This window comes from Pogona vitticeps, chromosome 13, assembly GCF_051106095.1.
Source record: "Pogona vitticeps strain Pit_001003342236 chromosome 13, PviZW2.1, whole genome shotgun sequence".
Taxonomy (NCBI): domain Eukaryota; kingdom Metazoa; phylum Chordata; class Lepidosauria; order Squamata; family Agamidae; genus Pogona; species Pogona vitticeps.
In genome coordinates, this window is record NC_135795.1 from 1,357,867 (window position 1) to 1,374,758 (window position 16,892).

At 46.6% G+C, this 16,892-nt stretch overlaps 1 protein-coding gene across 1 annotated transcript; it reads right to left on the reverse strand.

Moving 5' to 3' along the window:
- Positions 1 to 3,328: 3,328 nt before the first annotated feature.
- Positions 3,329 to 15,714, reverse strand: LOC140702575 (uncharacterized). Its single transcript, XM_078381556.1, has 13 exons — positions 15,710 to 15,714; positions 14,282 to 14,379; positions 11,685 to 11,712; positions 11,339 to 11,414; positions 10,211 to 10,363; positions 9,459 to 9,667; positions 8,428 to 8,519; positions 8,094 to 8,200; positions 7,326 to 7,690; positions 6,591 to 6,694; positions 5,352 to 5,470; positions 4,110 to 4,295; positions 3,329 to 3,541 (listed from the first exon to the last, which is right to left on the reverse strand). Exons 1-13 carry the CDS (start codon positions 15,712 to 15,714, stop codon positions 3,329 to 3,331), a joined length of 1,755 nt encoding a protein of 584 aa, XP_078237682.1.
- Positions 15,715 to 16,892: the final 1,178 nt, after the last annotated feature.

Here is a 16,892-nt window from a genome sequence, read left to right on the forward strand (position 1 = left end):
TGACTTGTCATATTAGGTTTCCTGAGCCCCAACCCGCAAGGTCAACTTAGATGACACAGTTAGCATGTTGTTAGAAGCAGGCCTCCTTAAACAATGACAGACTTCTGTTTGTCCTAACCTAGCTTCTTTCTCACCTTCTGTATCTACCCAACTGGCTTGATTTGTTTTGTGATTGGTTGAACCAGAGGCAAACATGGGCATCACCAGCAAATCAGAGAGCTCAGGCAAGACATTCTTGAAAACACCCAGCCTTGGAGTAGGCATGTGCTATCATTTGCATCTTGTGTACTTTGACCTTTTGCCTCAAGAAGACAAGAGGAGCCTCTGCAAGCATGTAAACCAGACCACAACTCCCAGGGCCACCACGTCAATAGAGTCCCACTGGCAGAGCTGCCTGGATAAAAGAAGACACATGCAACTTCCCAGCTGCTCTAGAAGCGGTTAGTTCAGAAGGCTGTCTTCCTTCTGTTGCGTTTCCCCCACCTCCATGATGCAGAAGACCTTACCTGAGGCAAGGACCTGGGGATTCTGAGCCTCGGGTCCCAAGACTCTACATCTCTCCGGTTAGCCTAATAAAAGTTATTATTATGCTTACTGAAAAGGACGGGAAAGCCCATGATCAGACATGGAATCAACACAGCTCGGCAACACAGAATTAAGAGGGGATCCAGTCCTAGGAAGCCAATCTATTTCCCTGGCCACCGTCCCACCTGATTTCGGTCCTTCACTGGAAGAGTCACACAAGATGAGAAAACCAAGACACTCTACAAGGAAGGATAACACAACTTTCCAAAGGGTTCAAAGAACCCATGGCTTCGTTCTCTGTCTCCACTTCATTGCAATAGATTTTTTTTTTTGCTGTTCTTGGACCACAACTCCTAGAAATCCTGGCCACCACAGCTATTGCTGAAGGCTCCTGGGAATTGTAGTCCAAGAATATCTGAAGACCCGAGGTCAGGAACCACAGGTCTAAAGCCTTAAGTGTATTCATGAAGCAGAGGTATGTGACTAACATGGTAGAGCTGCATTGATGATAGCTCTCCAGTTCATGAAGACACAGCACCCCTATGTACCTACCTATACATAAATATCAAATGCTCAGGACCAGGAAAGGATGTCCTGTTCTGTTGGCCAGCCTTTTGGAAGCTAGTGGAGGTGGCGACGCGGACATTGTTTCAGGCAGACGGACGATGTTCAAGCCCGTCAGAAATGGGGCTTGTGAAATGGGAAGGTCATGCTTTGGGTTTGTTAAAATATGGATTGATCAGCTAAGATGGCCGGTAAGTACATGATATCTTAGGAAGGGGTGCTAAGCCCAGGTCTGGGCACCACCCATTGGAGCACAACGGGGCCAAAACGTAGGATACGACCCTTTTTGTCAACAGACCAAATCTGGGCCATAAGAACTGTCACCAAGACTTGGCTTCCAAAACATCAAGGTCCTTCCGGTGGAAATTTAAAAGTTGCTCTAGTTCATTCATTCCACTTGCAACCTTTGTTTTGCTGAAATTCCAGACCTTCTGGACAGAAACATTTCCTGACTCTGAATTTTTCTGGACTTGTTGCCCATCCCTTGCTTTTCATCTCGGTCAGCCTAAGGAAGAGTTCTGCATAACTCTAAACCTTGCAAATTTTTGAGGCATTTTGTTCGGGTGTGGGGGTTCCTTTACATGGATGAGGCTGGCCATTTTGGTGTTCCTTGTATACCCCCTCCCCAGGGGACCTTCTGCGTTCCTCAGAGTTGTACCTTTCCATAGGCGACGTTGAATTCATCCCAGTAAGCTGCGAGGTCGTCCAGGCTGGGCCGCTGGGCCAACTGGGCGAACACCATCTCCACCTTGCCGAGGGAGGTGAGCACTTCCTGTGTCACCGTCAGCTGAGCAAGTTGTACCACCGAGAGGTCCCTCAGGTACGCTGTCTAAAACAGAGAGAAGACACAAGTGCAGACGGTGTGGTCTGAATATGTCTCATTGTCAACAGAACCTCAAAGAGCTTCTGGAAAGTCCTTGCAGATCTTTCCACCTGTTTCATCCCCAAAGGGTGTGAATAACCATGACTCTTGTGTGTCTCCAACCCACACTTTCCAGAGGAGTTACTCCCATTCAACAGTCACAAGCCCCACACCTGCAGCGTCCCAGCGGATCTTACCCCATTGAAATCGGGATCGATAGCAATCAAGTCGGAGATGTTGAGAGTAGACTTGAACCTCTGCAGATAGAGGGAGACCCAGTTCTCTGTCCTCTGGCAGTCTGGAATTGAAGTAAGAGTGGGATCTGAAAAGTCCTGGCCAACCCTCCCCCTGACTCTGCAGCCGGGGGGTGGGTGGTCCAACCCACCGAGCTCTCCAACCAGCTCCTGCTGCCTGTGCCTTGTAACAGCTGGCCAGGTGGTCTGCAGAGCAAGGCCATGAATTGGGACTTAAGAGGGGAGCAGGTTACAAAAGACTCACCCATTCTCTGAAGGACCTGAGAGAGCCACCGCGCCACCCCCGTCTTGCTTTCCAGGGTCATTGAATCGAAGGCATCATCCAGACCTTTCACACTGAAAACAGCAGAACAGAGAACTGTGGTTCCCTTAATGCTTCTTCGTACATGTGGCACATATATCTTTCCATATCTCATCACTTTGGGAGCCATGCATGGGAATGAAAATCTCCAAATCTCTCATGTTCATCCAAAGCTGAACTTCCATGCTGAAACCGCTGATAGGCCGTTCACTTCTGTATTGATCATTTCATACCAGCCTCTCCAAACTGTTGCCCTCGGTATATCTTTAAAAAAGCCCACCTCCTTCACACCCAGCCACTGGGGCCAAGCTGAAAGCCCTACAGATCTGGAAGACATTAAGTTAGTGCACCCCTGAGGCCGTATATCTGAAACATCTGTGGGTCAAACTAGCCACCTAGAGATATGTGTGTACCCTATGATTAGCCAATTCATTTGTGACCCATCACAAAACAAAGCAGGCTAAATGCATGATAGGTAGGTGAGAAAAAAATCACATGGTATGATAAGATCAGATCCTATCCCCAAATTGGGGGGAGCACCGTTTCTCAAACTGTGCTAAATGTATAATCTAATTTGACCTCATGATGTGTTCAACATGAAACTTCAGTTTGCGAGAATATATGTTCTATATTTTTTGAAAGCAAACTTATGTTAAGAGTTCCTCTGCAAAATAATGTTGAATCTAGAATATCATGATTGTGATTTGCTCTCGTGGTTGAGAACCAGTTTTCTCCACCTCCTTAATCTTTTCTTACAGACACTTTTTTTGTTTGTTTGTTTTAAGGGGATCAGATTTTGACGGATCACCTCTATGGTTTGACTCACATGTCTAGCAACTGGGTGCAGTTGGACAAAGGAGGCAGGGTTTCCAGCTCCTCCAGGGTGATCGATGGCAGGTACAGTGTCAGGATCCCACCAAACCAAGCCTCTGGATCGGTTATCTCCCTCGAGGCAAAGCCTGGCTTCAGGATTTCAAAAATCCCCAGGAGCATGATGTGACGAACCTCTGCATTAGTTACTTCCCTGATGTTTCTCTGCAGACGAAAAGCATGCCGTCATTAAAGTGGGAGGGAATAAAGGCTACGGGTGGCTCATATATCTGTCTTCAGGGGCATTGTGGTGCCATCGATAAGAGCGTTGGGAAGCCCTGAGCTTGATTCATTACAAACATCTCAGGATCTCCCACCCCACTTGAAATTCCTTCACACACTCCCTTTAGAGGGATGTGCTGGTGCCCCCCATTTGGGACCCAACGGAGTCACGATAAATCTCGAGGTGCAGATGCTTGTCATAACAAATCACCACCTCCCCATCCACATAGGCAGGCAGGTGTGTTGAGCGACACCAGGAAACCTGTTCTAGCCATTTTCAAGGTCAAGAGAAGAGCCTTTGGTTGCAAATGCAAGACCAAGACACCCTAAGCTTCTTGGGATGACTCACAAGGCAAAATTAGACGCGGTCGGTGAGAAAACCCAACCTCTCTCCACTCTGTTCCCTGCCACAGCGCAGTCCGGGGTTCAGGGAAGGTGGAGGGTGGTGGAGGGAAGCTGGGATGATGACACCTCCTCTTTCCAACATAATCCACAGGAGTCACCTACTCACCTGTTCCGCAAGTGCGTTGACCTGGAGAAGAAAGGTCTGGAGCTCCGTTACATTCCGGCTTTGGAAGGTGCCCATGACTTTGTTTGCCTCTGTCTCGGCACCAATCCTGGTCCCGTCTGTGAAGATGCCAGAGATGACCACCAATGTTGCTATTTGGGTCGCGGTCAACATGTCCAGCACTTCGAACTGGAAAGAAAAAGGAGGACGTCGTCACTGGTGCAGTTCCCTTCCTTCCGTCGTCTGGGAGAGGTGGCAGAAGACACACACCCCCTCGGCGCTTAGATACTCAAGCTCTCCCATGATGTCTCTAGTTCCCAGCTGCGGTCCATCATATACCACTGGGGAAACTCAGTAACAGGAAGGTTGGTTTAAAAGAGAGAGAGAGGAAAAGATTATCCTTTCTCTTTGTTTCCCATTCCCCCTCTGGTTATTAACTTCCTCCAATCCCTTTTGGACATCCCTTTGCAACTTCATGTGTTCTATTTGGGAGAGAGAGAAAAATCTCCCCGAAAATTTGTTCAGTTATGGTAAGATCCCCGTATCCACAAGAGATTGGTCTCAACCCCCCTGCAGATGCCAAAAACCCACCCATCAGAGTGAATCCTATACATAACATGGTCTCTGTCTCTCTCTAGTGGATAGTTCTGGTAATTACACCATGGAAATCTGTTGTTTTTTTTTCCTTTTAATATTTTTAGTATTTTCAGACTGCAGGTAAGTGAAACCACAGATGCAGATCCTGCAGAAACAGGCCTCCTACTGTACATATAACTCTCCAATACAATTCTGATGACTGATTCAAGAGGTTTCTTTTCACTGGGACATAGGCCCTTCGTCCTTGTTTCCTTGGAACACTGCATTGCGCATTTCGGAAAAGTTACAAATGCCTTTAAAACGTATATGCACCCTATATATATATGGGATCTCCTTGTCCCTGGTTAATTGAACATATATCCTGAAATTAGTTCTGGCACCCTTCATCTTTTTAAAAGACTTGAGCAAACAATCCTCAGCTTTTCCTACCTCGCAGGGCTGTTCTTTAGACAAGTAGCGGCCTCAAATGCTCTGACGACCATAAGGCAAAGGAGGCTGAGAGTCAGAGTCAGAGGTGGCATGCATATTCCCAACAATTAATCCATTTCCTTCTAGCAGGGGGGACGTTTCTTAGCGACGTTTCACCCAGCGCCCAGGTTTGCTAATTAAGCCCATGTTTACCTTTCAGCAACCAGTCCTAAAACTTACTCCATTAAAAGAAGGATTTAAGTGGACGAAATCACGGTAGTCGGCAAAGCGGCTGGAGGGTCCAAAGTTCTCTTGCAGCCACTGTTGGCTGCTTGGCGCTGTGAAGGTGCATGCCGCTCCTGCAGAAAATACGGGAATAAGATGCAGAAACAGACAGCAAACGCCAGCTGTGGATCTGCATTTATTCCTGCCTCCAGACTTCCACCTTTTTCCTTCTCGGTCCATTTCCTTGGTTTTTCTCACCCATTATTATTCGCGCCAGAATCTAGCACCTCAGTTTCCACTGTTCTAGCACGTGAAACATCTTTGACAAGCAGAGGCTAGAAATGTTACAGGTTTGGTTTTAAATTCAAATCTCCAGAATCCCCCTAGCCAGGAATTCTGGGAACTGACTTTTTTTTTAAAAAAAAATTATTTATTTTTTGTTTGAAAGAAAGTTTCCAGTCCCTGCTGACAATTCCAGCAATCACAGGTCATTTGCATGTCTTGTTCACTACATTTCTCTTTCTCTTCTAAGAGGGCGAAAGAGCACTTCATTCATTAAATTTCCATCTTGGAATGTGTGCATCGAGTAGTTGTTATATACTTTTTGGAAACAAAATGGAAGGAAAATTTGAAACTTCACTGGATGCCAGTCCCCTTAAGGGGTTCAATTCTCTTGCTCCTACTGCACATCTCTACCGTAGTATCTAAATTATGGATTTGATCAGTTTCACTGATTTTAAAAAACCATGCCCTGCTTTTTAAAAACTCACAGATCTTTCAAATGTCTGGGACATTTTGTTCCTAATGACCCCCGTTATCCATAATTTTACGTAGTTGAGGTGCATAGTCCACCTGTTTCAAATGCATTTTGTTCCTTCTCAAACTGGGAGACCTTTCCTTTTTCTTGACTGCAGCCCCCATCACCCCTCCCAACTGAAGATGATGGGACATGAAGTCTAAACGTGCAAGACAGCAGATTGGCGATGCCAGTCTACCGAGAAGCTCCTGGCAGAATGCAGCCTCCTTTACTAAAAGGAGCCCACACAGGTATTTCCTGATGGATCGTGCCCTTAGCCCATAGCCGTAAGGAGCGAGCCTGGCATTAGGATTCCTTGCAGTAGATTTTTGGGGTGGGAATCTAACATGTGCTCCTTCTTGCTGGAAAGTTTGTCTGTCTGCAGATCTCAAGATTTTAGCATTTCCGCCTGGAAGCTCAAGTTGGGGGGGGGGGGAAGGACCACAAAAGCAGATTACCTTCTCTGGCCAGTTGTCCTTCCAGAAAACTCAGGCGATTTTTGAAGACCGCCGTCTGGGTATTCGGATCTAACTCATGAAACACAGAATCGAGTCCCTTGTAGCTGCAGAAGAACAACAACGGGGGATATTATTTGTCCCTGTTTTGTGCCGACGTTGTAGGCTGCATTCCACCCCACATTCATCCTAGCACTGTCCTGCTGGCGACTACAGCTCAACAGCTTTGATGGGGCCGGGGGGTGGGCAGTGGAACTCAAGGAGACTGGGCTTCCTCTCTAGGGCGAACCAAGTCTCCTTGAGTTCCACTGGCCCACTTAGTCCATCCAAAGCCAGGTAAATCAATGGGAGCCTCTGGGAGCATTCAGGAGCCATGCAGGCTACCTCTCCTCCAGGACGTGGGTGGCCATCTCCCCTCCCGCTGACCATGGGTCAGAAGGAAATCATAGGGGGGAAATTAATTTTGTGGCCCAACCACCATGCCCACTGATCATGCTGCCTGGGGGTGATGGGCACTGTAGTCCAAGCAGTAGGTTTTCTAGGTTCTGACCCAAGGCAGACCTTGGGCTTTGTTGCCAGAAGACAGGTCTGCTATCAGCTCCTGGATCCTGGACCTCAATCTTGCCCAATCAAGACCAGATCCCTCCATTTCCAGCCCTTGGCTCTTCTTTCAAAAGACCCCGGAGAGCGATGCCCAGTCCTGCTACTCACCCACCCCAAAACTTTGGGCTCACTCACATGCTGTGGAAGTCTGCACATCCAATTTGGGTTGGCAAAAGGCTCAGGATCTTTTCGTCCATGGCAGGGAGGAACGGGTTCAGTTTCACCTGGAAGAGGTCTTTCAAAGACGGGGAGCAGAGATCCGGGAAGCTCTGGTTCACCTTGGCCAGGACGGTCTCCAGCATCAGACGCAGGGCGCCGGGATCCAGCGAGGGCTCCAGAGGCAAGAGCGATAACTCCCTCAAGTAGCCCTCCATGTAGGGGACCGTCTGGCTGCTGAGGACGTGGGCGATGGGTTCAGCCCGGCTGATGTTGGAGAGGCTGCGATGCGCAACCGTCAGCTGGGCGAGCTGGCGAGGCGTCAGGACATCAAGAGCTGAAAACTGGAAGCAGGTCAGATTGGGTGAGCTCTGGACGCAGGCAGGCGCCAGCTTTTTAATGGACCAAACAAGGCAGAAGTCATAAGGAAAAGGACAGGCAATGGTTCGTGCACCTTTGGGCATGTGCAGAGTGCTTGATCAGAGGGACTCAGAAAAAAATAACCGAGAAGCAAAGATTTGTGAAAGAAAGTAGCAGTCATTACTTCTGATTTTTTTTAAAAAAATCAGCCACTGAATATCTCTCTCCCTCTCCCTCTCTCTCTCTCTCTCTGTGTGTGTGTGTGTGTGTGTGTGTGGAGAGAGAGAGAGAGGAAGAGAGAGAGAGAACATAGTGGCAATTGACCCCTGGCATATGCCAGAGATAAGGGCAACAGTTTGTGCTAAGAAATTGGTTTTCATTTCTTACCCCATCAAAATCAGCCCAGGTCTTTGTGAGGTCATTGTAGGAGACGAGGTTGAGAAAACTCTTCCAGTTGCTCCGTAGCCACTCTTTGGATGAACTTTCGTGGCACCCTAAAAGGCAACATTGAAAGGGGCTCCCATCTTTCGTGGCTGGAAAGGCGGGGGTGAAGCAAAGAGGCGGTGGGCACCCCAAGAGAGGAACTGCGCATGTGTGCAACTGTGTATGCTGGACGCTTCATCTGGGGTAACCAGAGTTGATATTTTCTCTGACCCAAGAGTTCTATTTAGAGTTACTGAGTTGAGGAAGGAGCCACTGGTCTCACTCATCTGATACTTACGGTGTATGGTGAGGAATCGGGAAATCCAGTTGGCCACCGCCTGCTTTGTGCTGTTCTCCAACCTCAAATACACACTGTCCAGAGCTTGGATGCTAAGGATGAAAGAAAGAAGCTTCCGGAAACAGCTCTTGTATGCCTTCTGCCCCATAGGTGACTTTTCCACAAAGGAACTTTGGGGTAAGGGTGTGTCCCGGACTCATATCTTTGCTCAAATCCTGTAGGTGCAACCCCTCTTGAAACTCAAGACAGAAGACCACCTAAATGTCAGCCAGCCAAAAAAACTCAGACTCTCCATTAATTAAGTTGTTACATCCAAGGAGTCCAGGACTGATCTGGACATGGATTCAGAGGGGAAGAAGCCAGTGGGAAAAATACCCAAACCAAGGCCAACTCTGGAGTTGGCAAAGCCAGACACCACAAAGCTCGCGAGGTCCAGCACCCTGCTGCTCCTTTAAGCCTCCCTACTTTGGTGGGAAGGGAGGTGGAACACAGAGGAAATCAGTAGTATAAGAAGTCTCATAGCTGGAGCAAGGTGTTTATGTGGAGCTGTCCCTGGTGCTGATGCTCCCAGACCAGCCTGAATGTGATCTAAGCCACTTGTTCGCAACCTTGGGTAACCCAGGGGTTCTTGGACTACAACTCCCAGAAATCCTGGTCAGCACAGCTAGTGGCGAAGGCTTCTGGGAGTTTTAATACAAGAATATTGGGAGAACCAAGGTTGGGAAATACTGATCTAAGCCAAAGGAGAGAACCTCTTTCAGTCTGAAGGCCAAATTCTATCATCGAACCTGGGTTCAAATGAGACACTACAGTTAGACACATCATTAGAAGCAGAGATTCCTGATGTGATACAAGAGGTCTGTGACTGGTCAGTGGAAGGTAACCACAGGTTTCATATGCCAACTCGGATGGAGTTTTGAAGGAACAACATGCCTGGAGGGAAACCATGATCGAAGGAAAGACACCTTGCTATTAATGTGTAATTTGACCCAGAGATGGTAGGGTCAAAAATTCACTGATCCAGTACTTACACAGTAGCAAAGCCATTGCAAGTGATGGGAAGTCTGGTCATGCAGTCCAAGATGTCAGCATTTATGGATGTCAAGTAAGAGTGTATGGTCTCCTGAAACCAGGAGGCTAGGAAGCCGGCTTGCTGGACCTGTGGTTCTGTCTTCAATTTCTCCCATGCTGCGTTGAGCAAGAGGGCCTTGGTTTTTGGGTCAATCTGTTCCTTGGGGATCTGAAACAGATCCATAGGTTCAACACAGTGAATGGTCTGAGGCTCAAAATGGGGAGATCAACTCCTTTCAAGTTTAACCTTCAAATTCTTTCCATCATAATCCATCTTGGTGAAACACCTGTGCCACAACGATTCAGGAAGGCCCAAGCTGCTGGGCCTTGTGTCATACATACAGTAGGATCCCCATATCTGTGGGGGATTGGATCAAAGCCCCCCTTGCGGATGCTAAAAAACATGGATTATACACTATTTTAATAGCAAATGTTATACATAGCATGGTCTCTGGCTCCCTCTAGAGGCCAGTTCTGGTAACTTTACTGTTAGAAATATATACAGTATTTCTAAGATTTTTCTTTTAATATTTTTAATATTTTCAGACTATGGATAAGTTAATTGGTGGAGACGGATCCTGTTGATAAGGGGGTTCAGCTGCATTCCAGTTTCCTTAAAGGCCTTCTATTCAGATCCTGGTGTCCTACCCACCTTTGAGGTCAAGATGCTGCACAAAGAACAAGAGACAGTGACGTAGGTGGTAAGATTTACCTGCATGCTGAGCTCCTCCAACGCTCCCTGCAAGGTGTCCACCTCAACCATTTCAAAGAGCAGTAAAAATGCCTCTTGGTCAAGCTGAGCTGATTGGTTCCTGAGAGTGCACTGAAGGAGGGAGGCCAGCTCACTGGAAGTCAGGTTGGAGACCTGCGGTAACAAAAGCGGACCTAAATTATTTGCAGTAAGGAAATCCTCTTCCAAGCTTATCGAAGGTCACAAAGACAGGAAGTAGGGTGACTTGTTTGCAAATTGAAATCCAGTCCTTTATTTATTTATTTATATTTATTTATTTATTGGACTTCTATACCGCCCCATAGCGCTACAAGGACTCTCTGGGCGGTTTACAATTTTTAATCATACAGGCTACACATTGCCCCCCCAGCAAGCTGGGTACTCATTTTACTGACCTCGGAAGGATGGAAGGCTGAGTCAACCTTGAGCTGGCTACCTGGGATTTGAACCCCAGGTCGTGAGCACAGTTTTAGCTGCAGTACAGTGTTTTAACCACTGCGCCACGAGGCAGTGCACTTTCCTTCCTTAAAGGAGGATTGGGGACCCTTTTTGTCTGGAGGGCTATATTCTTTTGGCAGTGAAGTGCTACAGGAACACCATGTCTCTAGTGGGAGTGGCCCAAATGGTGGGTGTGGCTAATCTGGTATCTCTTCCTCCCTCTCTCCCATGCACATGGATGCCCTCCGCTGTCAATCCATTCACAAGCATCCCATGCATCCATCATCAATTTCAGCCTTTGCTTCTATGACCTCCTCTCTCCTTAGGTACCCCTTCCATCCAGGCCCTTTGCCTTGATAAACTCTCCTTTGCCCTCCACGATCTTCTCTTCCACCTCTCTTTCCTGTACTGCACCCTTCATCCTGGCCATTTCTACTTTCAATTTCCTGAACAATCTTAATGTAACTTGTTCAATTAATAAATTTTTTAGCACTGTGTTTCTTAAGTTAAGCAGAATGTTTGTTTAAGACATCGGTCTCTTGGCTGGTTAATTGAGATCAACTTAGCCAACTCGGCAGACTCCATGCAGTCTGATCCAATTCTGGGAACCGATCTGACCAACAAAATATCCCTCTTTGGAAGGGGTATTTTGCTCAAGGTCGGCAGGGATACCTGGCCCGCGAAGCCACAGGCGTATTCCGGCAGCGTAAATTGGCATGGTTCTTCGACGGTGGCGTTGAACTCTGCCCTGAAATGCAGCAAAAGAAGCCCACATTTTTACCCTGGTTGCACCAAGCTGCTGGCGTTCTTTTCTCTCACCATCGTCTACAGGAATGGTGGATCAAAGGTGCAAATTTCTTTGCACCCTTGCTTGTAAGGCAAGCCTTTGAAGGCAAGGAAATGGGCATAGCAGGAGACCCTCTCCTTCCCTGGGATTTTAGTTCATGATCCACATATGGGTGAGGACGGGGCTCTGCCTTCACCCCTTTTACACACCATAATCTCTTTGGGTACATACCTGCTGACAAAGTTGCAGTAGGTCGGAGCTGTCAAAACCAAAGCAGACAAATAAAAATGAAAACAACACTGAACATGCCAGCCTGACCTTAAGGCCGTGGCTTAGTTCGACAGCGCAGGCAAGCCACAACCCAGGACAAAGTTAAGAAGGCCCCCACCTGTCCTTGCAACACCAATTGGACAGTGTTGCTTTGTGATTTCGCCCCCTTGACTTTCATGACTGGGGAATAAACAAATTGACTTCACAATGTCCTACAAGCCACCTTCTAACTTCAGTACCACGGACAGATCTTATAGCCAGCCAGCTGGCAAATACAAGGACTGGACTAGCAAGCTCTTGAGGAGTCCCATTGCTCGTAGGCCTTGCCAACTTCTTGGGCCCCAGGTCCACGGTCTTTGGTTTCTTACCCCGACCCTGAAGGCCTGCCAACCCCCTTCCAACCTCCCTAGAACTATTGGGGGAGGCGGAGAATCACCCCTACATGGCAATTTTTACAACTACCAACCCCCAGAAATTTACAGAGGGAGGAATTACCATTTTAATGGGACCCCCTTGGGCTTGGCTTAGGTGAGAAAAGACCACCCCCCAAAAAAAAAATCTCCATAAAGTGATCAACCAAGTAATTCCCATTTCAGAAATGGAGCAGGGGTGGGGGGCAGAGCTAAACGAAGATATTTTTCTTCCTGCCTCCACCAAGTTGCTTCAGGCCTATCCATTCTTGACTCTGGGCGTGCCCACAAGGTTTTTAAAAAGTAAAACAGATTGTACTTACAGACTGGGAATGCCGGACACTGATTTTTCAGAAGAAGAGGAGGAAGAGGAGAGAAACTTAGGGTTAGAAAAGCAGAAATTGCTTGTAAATAGAGCAAGATCTATTTACTCTTCCACTGTGTTTCTTTTAAAAAATGAGAAAACCATGGCATAAAATTTGACCAAAAAAAAAGTCAGCTCAAAATATCTCCCAAGGTCATTTAAATGTCCTTTAATAATAACTACAAAAAAAGGAACTTGAAAACATTTATCATGGCACCAGCTGAAATGTGTTTTGTTTCATTTCTTACTAGGGGTGTAAAGAGTATTGGTTCAATCCTTGCTTTTCAACCATTTTGGCTTGTCTTCAGTTTCCGAGGCTCCTTGAGAAGCCCGGACTAATTCTTCGCCTTCAAGGTGAGAGCGAGACCAGGAGGGCTGTGTTTTTCTAGCTGAGGTCTCTGCAGTTTATGCAACCTCTCTCTCTCTCTGCATCAACCCAGCACCCTCTCCTGGGATAAGCAAAGGCCACCCACATAGCAGGTGCAGAACGGCTGGCTGATTGCTCAAAAAGATGCAAGCACTCACTCCGGTGCTTTGAATCTCCAAAGGCCGTACAGCCACATGACACCCCTCTGCGTTTGCACAGCTATATCTTATTTCTGCTGAAGTGTGATCCGTGCAATTTGGCTTAATTTGTGCAAAAGAAAAAAATCCTTCCAGAGGGTTCTGTAGCTTCTTCTCCTTGTATGTGAGGTTTGCTACTGCTTTTCCTTACTTATCGCATTCAGGGAGACAGGATAAGGTTGGAGTGCCACGTAATCCTGTGGCCTGCCTTCTGTCCAGCCCCCTTAAAATATAAATTTTGGATCATCAGCTCGAAGCCAAAGACTATGTGCTTTCTGCTCTAAATCACAGACTAACTGTAACTGTTTCTACCAATGGCAGATAAATCACATAAATCTCAGACAATTAATGCCTTTTCTGAGATGTCACCTGCCACAATCCATTTTAATAATTATGCATATTAATAATAGTTTCACACAATTTAAAAAGTAGTTACCTCCCACTCAGAAAGCTCATTCTGTAGCATTCAGAAATTAAACTGATGGATCATTTACATATTCCTGCAGCGCAATTAAGCAATAGCATAGAAATGGATCCAGGATCGGCTTCAAAGGATGGACTGATCCATCTCTGCAGAGTTAAATTACACTCCAGACCCCCTATCTACTTCTTACATGTGTGCATCATATTACAGTGTTCATTCAGATAAAAACTGCAGCTTGGAAAACTTACCTGAAATGACTAGAAGTACGAAGACAATCAATACAGGTCCCCCTTTTCTCCCCTTCATACCAGCACAGTTTCTCCTTTAGGACTTCCCTGCAGGTTTATAAAGCATTCAGTGTAGCTTATTGGGTAAAATCATTCAGAATTAATTGCATTTTGGCACCGGGCAGAAATTTAAAATAAATTTTAATTTACTGCATTGTCTATAACCATGCCAAAGGGAATAAATTCAAGACATGGAAATGTGAAGAGCCACACCATGATATTTAAAACAATAGGAAAAGGGGGCAGATCTAACTGCACCATTAGATGTTACTTAAATCATTTAAGGGCATTTAAAACAGGACAAGTCAGAGCAAACATTCCATGGTTAATAACAAAAAAGATGTTTAAGATGGAAAGACAGCCCTTGCATATTAATGCTTAATTTATAACCGCCAGGATGCTCCCATCTTTGAGAAGTAAGGGCCCATGGTTGTCCCCTCACACACACACACACACACACACAGAGAGAGAGAGACAGACACACACACACAAACACTATAAAACCTTACTGTCAGAATGTCCTCCTATGTTCGGGAGGAAAGCCGGTGCACCAGGAAACACCCAGCTGGTGTGAGACCCAGTTTTTTGGAGCACCTCCTTTTTATACCTGAGCATCAAGCCACAGGGAGGGAAGGGGTGAAAAGCCAGAGGTGATGGCTTTCATTTTTTTGGAGGGGAACAGAAGAAGGAGCCCCACCCTGAGTCTTGAGACCGATTCATTCAAGTATGCCCTGAGGCCATCCCTATGGGGCATGGCATGGGCGGGTTCAAGAAGCCAGCTCGCCCAGAGCAAGGGAAATGAAGTTTATTATAGTGTTCTCTTTCAAATCATGCTGTTATAGAATGCCAAATAAGACTAATACTATTATATTTCAAATAATAGTTTCATGTTCTCTATGAAACTATGATTTGAAATGCATGCGAGAGAGCAGCTTGGGTGTAGCTCCTCAGAGAGGCTGAGGGACTGATCAGGAAATCCCTATTTAATTTCTCATAAAGCAGTTAAGATGTCTGTATCATCCCCTAATGATAGAAGCAGCAATATTGGAAACCAGCTGGGAAATTATAGTAGGAAGCTCGCTCCGATTAAATCCCAGCCAGCATGCACAGGCTGGAAATGGGCTCAGACTGATCAATGCCCACCCATTCTGCACTAAAAAAAAAGGTGTCGTCTGTGACCAGACACCCAGGAAAGCATGAGGAGGAACACTCGGAGGATAGGCTGATTGGCTCCAGCAATTTACCGTATTTTTCCACGTATAAGACTATACTTTTGTCTGAAATCTTTAGACTAAAAATTGAGGGTCATCGTATACACGGAAGTAAGCTGAGGAGAGAACAAAAACAAGCAGGGATCAAAGCGATCCTGCAGGGCTTTGATCCCTTTCCCCCTACACTTGCTAAGCCCCACTTGTTTTTCTTAATTTTGGATTAGAAAAGTGGGGGGCGTCTTATACATGGGGGCGTCTTATACATGGAAAAATACGGTACATTGTCTGATTTTTGGGGAAAGGAGCAAACCAGCCCGTCTCCAGAGTGGACCCAGCACAGAACACATGCCCACCTGAGCCCACTTCTACCTCGCTGGTTAAAATATCTTCATGAGCATTTGTTGCCCCCCCCCCCCCGGAATCCTGGTGTCGGAATAAAATAGCGGGGCCCTCGTGGCACAGTCAGGACAGATACTTTTTAATTATAGACAAACTTTCATGAGTCTGAAGAACGGGCTGGAGGTCTACAAAATCTTAAGCCCAGTAAAACCGTGCCAGCTTTCGGCTGATACAAGACTCATCGAACATTATAATAAAAATATAACTGACCCCTCTACCTAAAGCATGGAAGAATCGAGAACCTGTTATCTCGCTTCATTCAGACTTTTTTTTAAAAAAAATGCAGCTGCTTCCCTGTCTTTTCTTAATCTGCTCCGAGGTGCTCACCTCATGGTTACGCAACTGCCCTTTACGCAGTGAGGTGCAGAAATTACTGACGCTTTTAGCGGGGCATTCCTAATCCACTGCTCATATGGGACACACCAGTTGCAAAACTAACAAATACTGGTGTTTTTTTAAAAAAAGCTGTCTGTGGAGAAGGTTCGCAATTCTACGCTCGGCTTAATCGGTTTCTCAGCGCCGCCTTTCCGAATGCTATTTGCAGCCTGCGATGGTTAGGTGAACGAATGCATTTTTGCCCAATCTGTGCCATTTGCAACTAAGAGGACCGGCTTGCCTTCTCTCCCTGCATGTGCAGAAGCGCCTCTACCTTAACAGGATTGGCAAGAAATGAAAACTGAAGCGTAAAGAGGCAACCGCGCGCAACAATTTCCCTTAATATCTTTCTGCCCGATGGGATGTTGTTATGGCACCAAAGGGGAGCCAGGAATCAGGATGGTGAGATGACCTTTGCTTTCAGCGAGAGACCTAAAGCAAGCTTTCCGACACAAACGCCTGTTTTGCATCTGCGGTGTGCGAGATGTTGTTCAGAATACACCCCCTGCCCCAGAGTCCTTACAGTCCAGATACGAGGCAAATGAAACGAGCCAATGAGGGAATATTATTGGTACATAAGTAAGGGGAAAGGGGTGCATGGGGACCATAAGGCGAAGCAAGGCAAGGGCTTCTGGGAGGCAATGTCTAGCTATGGCAGAGTTAGAACTTAGGGGAGCTGGGTTCAAATTCCGGCTCAATTGTGAAACTCCATGTCTGGCTTTTCTTTACAAAACCAGGCATGGTGGAGGGACTTGAACAAAACACACAGAGAGAGTTCTGACTCCTGTCCTCGGAAGAGGCCGGCCACAGAGACTGGCGAAACGTTAGGAAGAAAAACTTCCAGAATACAGCCAAACGGCCCGGAAAACCTACAACCACCATCGGACTTGATCTTGTTTTTGAAAACACACCGGATGATTCTGAGAACAAAAATTAAAAAAAAAATTAATTAAAATAAATCAGGTGCTGTGGGAGGTTTCTGGAGGTCAGAAAGATAGGCAGGTGTATGAGGCTCTCTGGACAGCATGTTGCCGACCTGTTTTTACTGGGAAACCAGATGTTGCACCATCGATGTTCAGACCTTCTCCTTGATGGTCGAAGCCCAACCAGGAGACAAGAGAGCCGGCCCTTTTCC

What these genes read in the sequence shown, in the direction of transcription:
- LOC140702575 (XM_078381556.1), bottom strand. An exon ending in CCTGTGGCTTCGCGGGCCAG is followed by an intron (nt 10,364 to 11,338) that starts GTATCCCTGCCG and finishes TTGTTACCGCAG; the next exon opens with GTCTCCAACCTGACTTCCAG. An exon ending in TCAACGCACTTGCGGAACAG is followed by an intron (nt 3,542 to 4,109) that starts GTGAGTAGGTGA and finishes TTTCGTCTGCAG; the next exon opens with AGAAACATCAGGGAAGTAAC.